This window comes from Bos indicus, chromosome 20 (genome assembly GCF_029378745.1).
Source record: "Bos indicus isolate NIAB-ARS_2022 breed Sahiwal x Tharparkar chromosome 20, NIAB-ARS_B.indTharparkar_mat_pri_1.0, whole genome shotgun sequence".
Lineage (NCBI taxonomy): Eukaryota > Metazoa > Chordata > Mammalia > Artiodactyla > Bovidae > Bos > Bos indicus.
Window position 1 is genome coordinate 66,362,003 of NC_091779.1, and position 14,727 is coordinate 66,376,729.

General features: G+C 45.8%; 1 protein-coding gene and 1 non-coding gene across 2 annotated transcripts in view; both read left to right on the plus strand.

Annotated features, from left to right (window-relative positions):
* The window catches only part of NSUN2 (NOP2/Sun RNA methyltransferase 2), a 33,684-nt gene that overhangs the window by 6,400 nt on the left and 12,557 nt on the right, over positions 1-14,727 (plus strand). The window contains exons 4-9 of the mRNA XM_070774875.1: positions 2,223-2,328; positions 5,399-5,470; positions 6,242-6,326; positions 8,100-8,292; positions 10,146-10,220; positions 13,294-13,424. Coding sequence (XP_070630976.1) covers positions 2,223-2,328; positions 5,399-5,470; positions 6,242-6,326; positions 8,100-8,292; positions 10,146-10,220; positions 13,294-13,424 — 662 coding nt within the window. The remainder of the gene's footprint in view (positions 1-2,222; positions 2,329-5,398; positions 5,471-6,241; positions 6,327-8,099; positions 8,293-10,145; positions 10,221-13,293; positions 13,425-14,727) is intronic.
* LOC139178112 (small nucleolar RNA SNORA70) lies at positions 11,269-11,401 on the plus strand. Its single transcript, XR_011562533.1, has one exon. It is a non-coding gene; the product is annotated as a small nucleolar RNA SNORA70 (small nucleolar RNA).

Genomic DNA, 14,727 nt, shown 5'->3' on the forward strand with positions numbered 1-14,727 from the left:
TCTATTTGCCATGAAGTGGTGGGACCAGATGCCATGATCTTTGTTTTCTAAATGTTGAGCTTTAAGCCAACTTTTTCACTCTCGTCTTTCACTTTCATCAAGAGGCTTTTGAGTTCCTCTTCACTTTCTGCCATAAGGGTGGTGTCATCTGCATATCTGAGGTTATTGATATTTCTCCCAGCAGTCTTGATTCCAGCTTGTGTTTCTTCCAGTCCAGCGTTTCTCATGATGTACTCTGCATAGAAGTTAAATAAGCAGGGTGACAGTATACAGCCTTGATGTACTCCTTTTCCTATTTGGAACCAGTCTGTTGTACCATGTCCAGTTCTAACTGTTGCTTCCCGATCTGCATACAAATTTCTGAAGAGGCAGGTCAGGTGGTCTGGTATTCCCATCTCTTTAAAAATTTTCCACAGTTTATTGTGATCCACACAGTCAAAGGCTTTGGCATAGTCAATAAAGCAGAAATAGATGTTTTTCTGGAACTCTTGCTTTTTCCATGATCCAGCAGATGTTGGCAATTTGATCTCTGGTTCCTCTGCCTTTTCTAAAACCAGCTTGAACATCAGGAAGTTCATGGTTCACATATTGCTGAAGCCTGGCTTGGCGAATTTTGAGCATTACTTTACTAGCGTGTGAGATGAGTGCAATTGTGCGGTAGTTAGAATTCTGCTGTCTATTAGAAAATGAAAATTCAGCTTTGTACAATAAGTAACGGCAGGCAGCATTCAAATTAGTGACGTTTGGTGGTTTGATAAGGTAGTTACTGGCACGTGTGCTGTTGTTGGTCACAGACAATTCCGTTTGCCAGGACTCTTATGAAAGCAGATGTTTGGCTATCACCAAAGGCTTGTATTCTTGCCTGGGAAATCCCAGGGACAGAGGAGCTTGGCGGGCTGCAGTCCACGAGGCCGCAAAGAGCTGGACATGATGGAGCACAAGCACATAAATACACACAAAGGTTGTAGAGGGGCGGCAGGTTCTGTTCAGTTACACAGCTAGAGCCAACCCACAGGAATCCCTGCCGTTCACCTCTAGTGAGGCCACAGGGAGTATTTAAAGCTAAACACTTATTAAAATTGTCTAATAAGTATGATTGCACTTTCGTTTTGTATTTTTGAAACAGGTTAAATATTGAAGAGGGAAGCAAGCATAAGAAATAGAAACCAAAGTTCCAGGACATTTTGAGGGTGGCCATGAACAGGTTCAGCCAGTTTAATCTTCATAATTTGGTGGAAAGCACTCATCAGAATAGCTCGTGATAAAATGACAGTTGAGCAGCTTCTTCAGATCTTAAGCCTCAGTTTGTCTCTGTCAGATAGTCACTCGGATTTTCAGAGCAAACGTGGTGTTTTTCAAACATTCCGTTCCATTTTCACGGCTTTCGCCTTAGCTGTGGTGTGACACATGGCACATTGTGAGCCCTATTGTTAAATTGAGCTCATCGTTATGGCTCAGAGTTAACACTAAGTGCGGTAAGGTTTGTCGCCGAGTGCCGTGTGACGCTGAGCATGGCCCCGCGTGTCCTGTCCATGTACTGACCCATGCGGCTGGACTTGAGTGGCTAGACAGGCGCACGGGATGATGAAGAAACCACACACTTCCTCATCTGTGATGGCATCGTTCACACACTGTTCAAGTATGTTTACATAGACGGCAGGAGAGGCTCTGTTCTTCGGTCTGTATAAACATCAGCCTGGGACCTCAGATTAATAAATGTTTGATTTCCAAGGTTTGGGGGTATATAGAACATTTCACAATATTATTGGACTGCTTGGTTTGAGAAATAGTGAAAAATACAGTAAAAACAAATACTGTAATCAAACGTCGGACGTGCTGATAGCTGCCCCGCAGCCTTATTTCCCTTCTGTGTGAGCTGCACTGTAGCCTGTCGTCATCTGCCTTCTCCTGGGCTGTGTGCCCTCGGGTTCCCACGGTGGAGAGTGGGCCATCAGCTCTCCCTGTTGCCTCTGCTCTCGGCCATTCACCGGCACAGCTCCTCAGTCCCGTCCCGTGCCGTGTCCCTCAGCGCCCAGGGCCGGGGCCCCGTCTCGGCGAGCCTCCGTGTCCTGCTGCTCGTCCTTGGAGGACGGGGCAGGGGTGTGAGCAGCCAGCACACGGCTGGGCGTCTCACTCGGCCCATGAGCTGTGTGATGAAGGCGCTGTGAAGAGCCCGCTTTAGCACGCGTGACCCTTACGTGTTTTACTTTCCTTTCGGTCAGGTATCCTGAAGAACTTGCCTGGCACACAAATTTAAGTCGAAAAATCTTGAGAAAGTCTCCACAGCTGGAAAAGTTTCACCAGTTTCTGGTCAGCGAAACTGAATCTGTGAGTAGATGACTTCAGGCTTGCTGGTTTCCTTGAAGCCTTAGTATCGCAGTTTTATTTCAACCACGCTTGCCACTGGCAGTGATTAGGTAGATAGAAAAGCACCCTGAACTCACTGTGAGCGCCCCTGTAACATCTGGTAATGTAGGTATTAGTAGCGCCTCTGATCACGCAGAGTCCCGGGGGCGCTGGCACGGTTGTCCGGGTGGCTTCTGGTGTCGCTCGCTGCAGCCACGGCTGGGCCCGGCACTCTGTTCCCCGGCCCTCACGTTGGAGCGTATTCCATCTGCTTTCGTGTCCTTTTGGGCTGCACGTGCCGGGTGCCTTCCTTGGAGAGAAGGTGATGGGTGTTTATGGCCGTCTTCATTTTAATTAAAGTGCTGTACTCCACCTTTGCCAAACAGAAGAACACCATCTAAACGTGACAGACTTGGTTCTCATAAAACGACATGGTCTTTGCCCCCTGGTTCCTCAGCCGCCCCCTGATTGCCGTTCAGTCACTAAGCTTCTTACCTTTAGCACCACATCTTCCCCAGCAAACAACTGCCCCCGCACGCAGTGCGTGACTGAGTGAGCGCCTGCGAGCGACGGGCGTCAGCAGTGTTGCGGTTTCCTTTCTGTTTCACCCGCGGCATCGGAAGCTCCCCTTCCTGTTCTCTAGCCTCCTTTGCTGGGCCCAGGACCCCTGAGTGCCACCAGATGGTTTTGTTTCCTTGTTGCCCTGAGCTTCTCTGTCCGCCTGGCGGGACTGTTTGCTTCCCATGATTCTTGCCTTGAAGCCACAGCCAGTTTAGAAGCGCTTCACCTCTCTCAGTTCTGATCTGCTCAGTCCACAGCTGCGTGCTCTCAGGCTTCCTGTCCACTCGGGTGAGCTGGTAGGCAGGCTCCTGTTGGCCTGGTTTCCCACTCCCGCCGTGTAGAGCAGCACAGGGTGCTGGGCACTGCCTGTGCTCCCTTGTTGGCGCAGACTTGTGCAGAAAGCGCTTCTCTGGCTTGGCGTTTAATCTCCAGGGGTGTGTGAACCGTCGGCGAAAGTGCAGATTTGCACTTGAGCAGAGCGTTCGTCATCCTGCGTCCATGTGAGGTGACTGACGAGTGCAGGGTGGCAGTTCAGACAGGAAGCCCAGGTTGTCAAGGAGCAGAAGCCTCCTGGTAGCTGACAGTTTTTGGCTTTTTGTTGGGCATTCAGTCCTAAGCTGTTAAAATAGAGTTGTGAGTGTCACAGGTGCTGGATTTTGCAAAGAATCTTTGAACAGTCGAACACGTGAACAGATGTCCTGACCCAAGGCTGAAGGTCTGGAGGATGGCGGATTAGTGTGGAGGTTTAGTTGTTGTCTGCCTTCCTCTGAGGCAAGGAGGCAGTGGTTGACGGGGCGGTGTCCAGGAATACAGAGCAGGTGTGGGCTGCTCCTGGAGACGGGAGAACCAGGAAGTAGAAGTTAGGGTTTCAGCTGTGAGGGGACACTTCTAGGGGGCTTTCTGTCCTCTGTGCATGTTGTACTTGAGTTTCTAACAAGCTAATGTCATTCTGACATTAATGCCAAAGACATGCCAAAGAATGCTCAAAGTACCACACAATTGCACTCATTTCACGCTAGTAAAGTAATGCTCAAAATTCTCCAAGCCAGGCTTCAACAATACGTGAACCGTGAACTTCCAGATGTTCAAGCTGGTTTTAGAAAAGGCAGAGGAACCAGAGATCAGATTGCTAACATCCGTTGGATCATCGAAAAAGCAAGAGAGTTCCAAAAAAACATCTATTTCTGCTTTATTGACTATGCCAAAGCCTTTGACTGTGTGGATCTCAACAAACTGTGGAAAATTCTTAAAGAGATGGGAATACCAGACCACCTGACCTGCCTCTTCAGAAATTTGTATGCAGATCGGGAAGCAACAGTTAGAACTGGACATGGTACAACAGACTGGTTCCAAATAGGAAAAGGAGTACATCAAGGCTGTATATTGTCACCCTGCTTATTTAACTTATATGCAGAGTACATCATGAGAAACGCTGGGCTGGAAGAAACACAAACTGGAATCAAGATTGCCGGGAGAAATATCAATAACCTCAGATATGCAGATGACACCACCCTTATGGCAGAAAGTGAAGAGGAACTCAAAAGCCTCTTGATGAAAGTGAAAGTGGAGAGTGAAAAAGTTGGCTTAAAGCTCAACATTCAGAAAACAAAGATCATGGCATCTGGTCTCACCACTTCATGGGAAATGGATGGGGAAACAGTGGAAACAGTGTCAGACTTTATGTTTTTGGGCTCCAAAATCACTGCAGATGGTGACTGCAGCCATGAAATTAAAAGACGCTTACTCCTTGGAAGGAAAGTTATGACCAACCTAGATAGCATATTCAAAAGCAGAGACATTACTTTGCCAACAAAGGTCCGTCTAGTCAAGGCTATGGTTTTTCCTGTGGTCATGTATGGATGTGAGAGTTGGACTGTAAAGAAGGCTGAGCACCGAAGAATTGATGCTTTTGAACTGTGGTGTTGGAGAAGACTCTTGAGAGTCCCTTGGACTGCAAGGAGATCCAACCAGTCCATTCTGAAGGAGATCAGCCCTGGAATTTCTTTGGAAGGAATGATGCTAAAGCTGAAACTCCAGTACTTTGGCCACCTCATGCGAAAACTTGACTCATTGGAAAAGACTGATGCTGGGAGGGATTGAGGGGCAAGAGGAGAAGGGGGCGACAGAGGATGAGATGGCTGGATGACATCACTGACTCAATGGACATGAGTTTGGGTAAACTCCGGGAGTTGGTTCTGGACAGGGAGGCCTGGCGTGCTGCAGGCAATGCGGTCGCAAAGAGTTGGACACAACTGAGCGACTGAACTGAACTGAATGTCATTCTGATGGGATTACTGTCTTTTGATAGTGGCCATTTATCCACTAGTAGAAACATCGGTCTTACTTGCTGTATATGCGATAGTACTAAATTTGGTGTTCTGTGTATGGTTATACAGTGTTTTCTTAATGCATTGGAAATAATGCCCAATATTAATTTTTTCTGCTGTTTTTTTAATGCCGTTGCTGATTTTTAACAATTTTATTTTCCAAGGGAAACATCAGCCGTCAGGAAGCCGTCAGCATGATTCCACCGCTGTTGCTGAATGCCCACCCTCACCATAAGGTACTCTGAGCCTTACATGGAAAATGCTGGTATTCATCTCTCTCTGTTTTGTTGAGACCTTTTATCTTAATGTGGTTCATTATTTATTTTTCCTTTTCACTTTGGGTGAAGTGGAAAATGATATGTATTTTGCTTTAGGTTCTTTTTGCAATTTTTACAAGCTCAGTTTTTTTACTTGCTGTTGAGATTATCTTCATTGTCTCTGACTCAGTCAGGTTGAATTCACAGTGAACCCATACCGAGGGCTTGTTGAATGCCAACCATGGTTCTTTGTTCTTTTTGTGAATTAATTCTTTATTGCACACACATCCCTGTGAGGGCAGATGCTATCACTGTCCCTGTTTTTCCACACGAGAGAAAGGAGGCAAAGAAAAATGGAGGTAATTGGCTTAAAGTTAGAAGTTAGTTGTCAGGGGCCAAACTGAGATTGGAACCCAGCGAACTCTGCCCCCTAGCGTTCTGTTACAATGCTTTTTGCATTTAGTATCTTCACTCGTCATCCCTGAGTGTATTTTTCTGCCGGTTTCTAGTGCCGTTTTTGTTCCTGTTTCCTGTGGAGCGAGTATCTTTCTCCTTCTGTGGTTTGGGGGCAATATAGATTAGGGCATCCCGATAAATTAAATAGAACATATGCCATAGATTTATCTTAGAAATAAATGTGCTTAGGTCCTAAAGTAGAAATGAAAAATAATTTTAAATTGTTCTAAGTTAGATGTAGGATAGTTGATTTATATAAAGAAAAACATCAAACGCTTTCTTGCTTTTCACTAGATCTTAGATATGTGTGCAGCTCCAGGGTCAAAGACCACACAGTTGATTGAAATGCTGCATGCGGACATGAACGTTCCCTTCCCAGGTATGTGTGGGGCCGGGGTCTGGGGGTGGGGGTGCTGCTCTGGTGGGTGGTGGATGAGGGAAAGAGCAAACACAGTGATAGCTTACGGTGAACGATGTGATCTCCGAAGAAGATGTAGCTTCGGGACCAGGGACCAGGCTTGGTTGCTCAAGAGCTTTTGTGTAGCAGAGTTTTATTAAAGTATGAAAGGGACAGGGAAAGCTTCTGACACAGACATCAGAAGAGGGGCGGAGAGTGCCCCCTCGCTAGTGTTAGCAAGGGAGCTATATACTTTTTAAATTAGTTATTACAGTAAATTGAAAGAATGCCTCAATGTTGTAAAAATTTTACCAGACCCACTCCCACAATTTACATTTTAGGATAAAAGAATTAGAACTTAACAATAGAAAGGTCCCACCAGACCCACTCCCACGATGTACATTCTAAGATACCAGGATTGGTCAGAAGGTTTTCAGGAAGGGGAAACTGTCCTCACGCAGGATTGTTGTTATTTAATTCCTAGGACAGAGTTTAAACTGGGTTGTTTGTTGTGTAATCATCAGTTTCGGGCTTAAAGAAAAAAAAAACAAACTTAGTTTTACGTGATTAAGACTAAGGAATGTAGAGAAAAAAAGAAAAGGTGTTTATCCTTTCCTCCTCCTTGAGAATTCCAGACCCCTTTTTCCTCCCTGGGTACCCGGGACTTCTTATCAGCCTGCCTAGGAATTGACTGTCTGTACAGGAGGAGTCAGGCAGCTGGGTTCCCTGTCTCTGAAAGTAGAGCTGGGTGCTGTGCCTGACCCCGTCACCTGTGCCCTCGTGTGCCCCGTGGAGAGGGGCCTTCAGTTTAGCATCACGCGTGGTTTCTGTAAAAGCACGTGTTGTTTCTTTTAGAAGCCACAGTAGGTAGATTTTTTTTTTAATCTGCCTGGTGAAAATCTCTGGCTGCTTCGCACCCTGGTTACATCATGCGGGATCTCTCATCGCGGCGAGCCTGCCCTCGCCCTGGTGCTCGGCCCAGGAGTTGACCCCCAGCGTGTGGGATCTCAGGTCTCCCACCAGGGTTTGGACCCACGTTCCCTGCATGGCGAGGCAGAGTCTTAACCACCAGACCCCAAGGGGGGCCCCAATAGGTTGATGTCAGTTTGAATTTTCGGGAGTCCCCGTCTCACATTGGGGTTTTGGTTCTCTTCTGACGGTTAGTACCTGTGTGAGAGGCGGGAGGATGTAGTTTAGAGCCACTGTCAGACTCCCCAGGTTCAAATCCCACCAGCGTCTGGTAGGTGAGTTATGTGACGTTTCCAGGCTCCACATAGGAAACGAGGCTTCCGTCTTGAACTTGGAGGACATTAGGTCGATGGCAAAGGTCCGAGCCTCCTCGGCAAGTGGACCCTCAGGAGCCTCAGTCCCCACCTCACTCTGGGAGCTGACTCTCAGGGTCTATAGTGGAGCCCCAGCACGTGTGGCCTATTTTAAACACTTGTCAGGAGACTCTCTCAGTTTCCACGTCTTTCTCTCCTCACTCTCCCTTTTTTTGTTAATAGTCAATGGTAGAAAAGCTAGTTTGGGCAGAATAAGCCGTCCAAAGTGAGGAACTGTTGGCAAGATGAATTTTGAAGATTTGACATTTTAAGGGACTTGAAACCCCTGCCAAGCCGCCCACTTCCTTCTCCCGGATCGCGGCCCCAGTTCCGGCAAGTCTGAGGCTGGGTTGCTGGTCCCACCTGCCAGCCTGGGGGCGAGCGCGGCCCCCTGTCCGCTGCCTTTAACCCGACGCCGCCTTTGTGCTCGCAGAGGGCTTTGTCATCGCCAATGACGTGGACAACAGGCGGTGCTACCTGCTGGTGCACCAGGCCAAGCGGCTGGGCAGCCCCTGCATCATGGTGGTCAACCACGACGCGTCCTGCATCCCGCGCCTGCAGGTGGACGTCAACGGCAGGAAGGAGATCCTCTTCTACGACCGCATCCTCTGTGATGTCCCTTGCAGGTACCGTCAGGAGGCCGGGAAGCCCAGCGTCCCCACGAGAAAGCAAATCAGAGTCTAAAGTGAAGCTGCACGTGGGTAGTGAATCTGTCACAGCTGGTTTGGAGAGAGAGGCAGTGTGAGCCTAAATCAGAAAATAGAAACAGTTTTAGTGATAAACTGAAGGAGATCAGAGAGGGGCGGTTTTAATGGTCTTGAAAGGGAACATGAAGACGATAGTGGAGAGCAGTGATATCACTAGGGCCTTGTTGCGGGCACTGTGCCGGGAGTGAGGTGTGAGTGTTCATTCAGCGCCTGCTTGCGGGGAGTGTAGATACAGTGTCACAGCGTAATAATCGGTGTTAACACCCGGTGAATCCTGAGTAGGACATCCAAGGGTTCCGTGAAGGTTGGCGAACTCATGCATTTGTACACATATCTTTCTTCGATATGTATTATGTTAGATTTTTGTAGAGTTTACTGATAGAGAATTTCAAGGTATAGCTGAATTACTGAGTTTTTCCAGAAAGGAAGGAGTAAAAGTAAAGTGGCTAAGCTCCCGGAGACAGTGCCGTAGACGTGGACGTCAAATGTGTCTCTCTGAGCACGTGACTTGGCCAGACTGTTCTACCAAACCCTCCATCGTGCTTTGTTAGCTCTAAAGGCAGCGTTTAAGTGGGATGCATTGTTACCAAGTCCTGTCTTGTTTAAACAAATGGTAGTTTTACTGCTGGTGGCAGAGCTCGGTGGCGGTATTACTGTGTGTCAAACACCCGGAAGAATTCTCCTTCAGAAAAGTTGAAATAGGTCATGAGCTGCATTTGTTTTTGTTTTTTTTATCTCAGATTGCAGGTTTTTAGTTTTCTTTTGGATTAGATGTTTTCCCACTCCTGTGGTTTTTTTATCCTCTCTCTTTTTTTAAATTGGAGGATAATTGCTTTACCACGTGTGCTGGCCTCTGCCATACATTCCCGTGACTCAGCTTCGGCGGGTGTACACCGTCCCCTCCCTCCGTCTCCCACCCCTCTAGGTGGTCACGGAGCACTGGGTTGTGCTCCCTGTGTTCTTGTGATCAGAGATACAACACTGTGCCCATGATGTGCCCTCTGAGTTGTAAGCTGCGGCAGTCATAATTGTAGTCCCCACAGTACAGCAGGGGATGTCATTTGAAAGCCATGATATCTTACAGGACATTTCCACCCTGCAGAGCCTTCACCTCAAGGACATGTGACTAGACCCACAGTGAAAATTACGTTTTACAGGGAAAGCCAGCAGACACAGGAATTCCTCCAAAAAATCTGGGGTTCAAAATTAGACCCGGACAAAAAGACTTAATTGGTCAACTGTATTATGAAATTTACATGGAAATGATTTCTGTTAAATGGGAGTAGAAATTTTTAAAATGTTTAATTGATACAGAGAACACTCATGGTAGAGAAATTAAATTGGCTTGCTGAATTTGCTGAGGAAGTCCTTTATAAGTTTATCATTATTCATGTAATTCTGATTAAAATGCTGCTGTTGATCAGCAAGTTTCTAAGTAGCAGGATCAGGTTGTTATCTATGTTCAGAGTTCTTTCCTAGGTCTGGAGATGGTGTTTTGATGGTATTTCTCTTAAATGGAAGCAAATTACTGTCTCTTTGTCGAGTGAGGTTTCCTACTCAGATCTTTTATTTCCTTGTTGAATTAAAATTGAAATAGATTAGAAAGTTTAATGCATTAGAGTGTCCTCCAAACAGAAATAGGAAGTTTATTGGGGCTTGTGAGAATTAGATTGTTTTCTAAGTGGTACTCATAATACCCTTTAGCATGGATTATTAAGCTCCAGTCATCCTGTGGTACAGAGTTTTAAGTTCTTAAATCCCTTTCTTTGCAGTGGAGATGGCACAATGAGAAAAAACGTCGACGTCTGGAAGAAGTGGAGCGCCTTGAACAGCCTGCAGCTGCATGGGTAAGTCAGCTGCACCTCCCTGGTGGCCCTGGGCGACGAGGAGGTGAGTGAAGGCTTACGGTCGAATCCCTGAGCGTGCAGAGCTTCAGCTGGCTGACGCAAGCCTCGGAGCTGCCTTCTTGAGTCTGCATATTTGTCAGGAGTTGGTTCTGAAACCTTTCAAGAGTAGGACACGAAATTCTGTACATTTCAGGTATGCATGTATCGAAAATGCCTTTTATTTTCTAAACATGTTGTCCATGAAAAGACCGTTTCTTACTAATCTTTCTCCTCTCTGTTTTCAGTTCTTCGTGTTGAATTATTTTACCTTTTAACATCTGATCTCAGAAATATTTATGGCTATCTTTAAAAAATTTTTTGAAAAGTTCTTAAAACTGAAAGGAAAAAGGCAATCTTATAACTCAGATATATTTTATAATTTCTCGTGTATTGTAGTGTTTCCTGTGCATAGGGATTTTTTAAATTGTAGTGTCCACAGAGCTTTGGCTTTTTATCTCATTTAACATCAGAATCACAGATACAGAACTGTGGGTGACCTAGAGTGTGCGCACGTGTGTGCTCAGTCGCTCGGTCGTGTCCAGCTCTTTGCAACTCTGTGGACTACAGGCCACCAGGCTCCTCTGTCCATGGGGTTTTTCCAGGCAAGAATACTGGAGTGGGTTGCCATTTCCTTCCCTGGGATATTTTCCCCACCCAGGGATCAAACCTGAGTCTCCTTCATTGACAGGCGGATCTGTACCATTGAAGCACCACCTGTGAAGCCCTGATCTAAAGTATCCTAATGAATATTTTTATAATCCTGATACTAATCCATATTATCTAAATTTATTGCTTAACTACTGTGATAATTGGGGGGGGGCAAAATTCACTGGTACAGAAAAAAAAATTAATGAAAGTTAAAAAAAAGTATCTGTAAACAATGTTGATACTTATCTACATTATCCAAATTTATTACTTAAATATTCTGATAATTGAGAAAAAAACCAAAATCCACCGGTGCAGAAAAAATAATGAAAGTAAAAAAAAGTATCTATAAGCAGTGTTGTTTTTGCAGCCAGTTAAGCCGACTGTGCCCTTTCCCCGTGGGGGCCCAGTGTGCAGTGGCTGCAGACGGCAGCCTCCTTGGGAGTGTACGCACCTGTTCCCTGTACAGGTTGCCCTAAGGGACCTTGGAGACAACTCTTTCTAGTGGGCATTCATGACTGGCCTGCTGTCCCCAGTCTATCCCTGGGTTGGGAGGATCCCCTGGAGAAGGAAATGGCAACCCACTCCAGAACCCTTGCCTGGAGAATCCCATGGACAGAAGAGCCTGGTAGGCTACAGTCCATGGGGTCGCAAAGAGTCGGACACGACTGAGAAACTTCACTTTCACTTTCATAAGCAATGTTGTTACTGTTCTGTTAACCTTTCCCAACATGTGAATGAGCAAAGCATAAAGCTAACAACTGAATTCAATATATTAGGAAAATTTCACTATTAAAAAGACCGTACAAATACATGATATTTCTTTCTATTAGCAGTTGGTGTATTCTAAACCTAAATTCATGTTTCATATGAAGCATTGAATTGATATAGTTAAGTAATAAATTTAGATAAGATAGGTTAGTATCAGCACTGTTTACAGATACTTTGTTTGTTTTTCAATTATCAGAATAGTGAAGTAATAGATTTAGATAATATAGATTAGTATCAGGATTACAGAGGTCATCTAAAATAGTCATAGTCAACACTTAGAGGATGCCATCTGCATACACATATACACACCCAGTGTAGCTTAAGCGTATTAATCGCATCGCATTGGACCTCCCTGGTGGCCCAGTGATGAAGAATCTCCCTGCGCACGCGGGGGACGTGGGTTCGACCCCTGGTCTGGGAAGATCCCACGTGCCTTGGGGCAGCTGAGCCTGTGAGCCGCAGCTGCTGGAGGTCTCTCGAGTAGAGCCTGTGCTCTGCAACAGAGACCTAGCGCAGCCAGAACTAAAGTGAAAATGAGTGAGTGCACAGAATTCACTTTTAAATGAAGCGTGTCACGTAGACTTAGAAGATGTGATTTACTTTCACAGAGGAACAGAAAATGGAGTTATGTTGAAAATTTTTTTTTTAAATGGAGTTATGTTGAAAATCCTGGTATTCAAAAAGGTATTTCTTCTGTGAAGAGCCTTATGAACAAAAGGAAAGTCTTTTAAAAGATTGGAGACACTATTTTTGTGAATGGCACATTCTGGGTTTATGGGTATTGGTTGCTCCCCGCATGGGAGATGAAGGATTTCTACAGATACGTTCCTGGTATCTTCTGTCCCCTCAACCTCCCGGTTTTATTAATTTCACTGTCATTTTGAAAAGGGAAAGTTTTGTAATAAGTCAGTTGGTTTCCCAAATTCTCTCCATAATTTTACCTCGGAACTATATTGGGATGCATTAAAAATAATGAAATAGTGCCATTTGTAGTAACATGGATGGGCTTAGCGATGATCATACGAGGTGAAGTAAGCCAGACAGATAAAGTGCCACCTGATGCCACTTACATGTGGAGTCTAAAAACTACAGCAAGCTAGTGACTGTCACAGGTGGAAATCAGGCTCACAGATACGGGGAGCAGACTGGTGGTTACCAGTGGCAAGGGGAGGAGGGACAATGCAGGACTTGGGACTCTTGTTTTTAATCAGCACGAAGCACCTTAAATAGGCTTACACTGACTTCCTTTAGAACCTTAAAAGGTATAATGAGCGTTGTTCATTTTACAGAGAGTGTTTTGTATTTTGTTGTAGGTCTGTCATAGTGAAGTCGCTCAGTTGTGTCCGACTCTTTGCAACCCCATGGACAGTAGCCAACCAGGCTCCTCTGTCCATGGGATTTTCTAGGCAAGAATACTGGAGTGGATTGCCATTTCCTTCTCCAGGGGATCTTCCCAACCCAGGGATCGAAGCCGGGTCTCCTGCATTGTAGGCAGATGCTTTACCGTCTGAGCCAGCAAGTCTGTCCTAAACTAATGAATACCTGCTCTAGTAGGGCCTGTGATGCGTGTGCCGTATGGTTGTGCTTGTCGTAAAGTAACCTAGTATCTGGCCCTCAGTTTACAGCTACGGATCGCAACACGGGGTGCTGAGCAGCTAGTGGAGGGGGGCAGGATGGTGTACTCTACGTGTTCGCTGAATCCCATCGAGGATGAAGCCGTCATAGCGTCTCTACTGGAAAAGAGTGAAGGTAAGTACGTGATGGATCTTTAGGAAAATGTATTTCAGAACCTTTATTGCTGTGGTGCATTCTCCTGTAGACTTTTTCTAACTTTGTTCACGGACATTAGCTTGTATGATTAGTCCATAAACCCTACAATGAGGTGTATGTGTGCTTGTCAAGTCGCTTCAGTCGGGTCCGACTCTTTTCAAGCCTATGGACTGTAGCCCGCCAGGCTTCTCTGTCCATGGGATTCTCCAGGCACGAATACGGGAGTGGTTTGCAGTGCCCTCCTCCAGGGGAACGTCCCAGACAAGCCCACCTCTCTTATGTCTCCGGCATCGACAGGCAGGGTCTCTGCCACTAGCGCCACTCGGGAATCCTCAAAATGAGGTAGCCCTGATTACAGACATGCTTCTGTAATGAATTTGTCATTTTCCATGAGAAATGAGTTTTGCCTGTTTTCTTTCTATAAGTTTGAAAGGTGGTATCAGATCCTTTACCACACCGTTGCATTTTTAAAAAGTTTTAATTGTGGTAAAACACACGTAATTTGAAATTATACAGTTAATTTAAAACATGCAGTTCACCAGCGTAACTGCGTTCACTCTGTTGTGTAGCCAGGCTCCCGAGCTCTTGATCTTGCAAATGAGCTTCTAGGCCCTTTGAGCAGCTCCCCCATATCCCCCCGCCCCAGCCCTCCCTGCTGTATTTTCCGTCTCTGTGTGTGACTGCTCTAGGTATCGCCTCTGAGCGGAATTCTGCAGCATTTTTTTGTGTGACCGACCGGCTTATTTAGGATCATGTCCCCAAAGTTTATTCACGTTAGATGATATACTCTCAGAATTTCCCTCGTTTTTAAGGCTGAAGATACTCATTGTATGTTTAGACTGTACTTTGTTCATTCATTGATCTGTCGGTGACACTTGGGTCGCTTCCACGTTTTAGTTGCTGTGATAACGCTGCTTTGCACCTGGCTATACCAGCGACTCTTGAAAGACCCTGCTCTCAGTTCTTTTGGGTGTATACGTGAGTGAAATTGCTGCAGCCTGTGGTGATCCTGTGTTTATTTGTTGAGGACCCACAATGCTTTTTCCACAGCAGCCGCACCATTTTATGTCTCTACCAACAGTGCACAGGTTTTCCAGCTCCTCTGCATCCTCACCAGCACTCGCCATTTTCTGCTTTCTTGACTATTAACCATCCCAATGGGAGGGAGGTCTTACCACACTGTTTTACGCTGAGGGACCAGACATAACGTTTCATGTTTTCATGTCAAATATTTCTCCTTTTATGTTTTTGCTGAAATGTTAATCTTTTCCATCAAATTCTC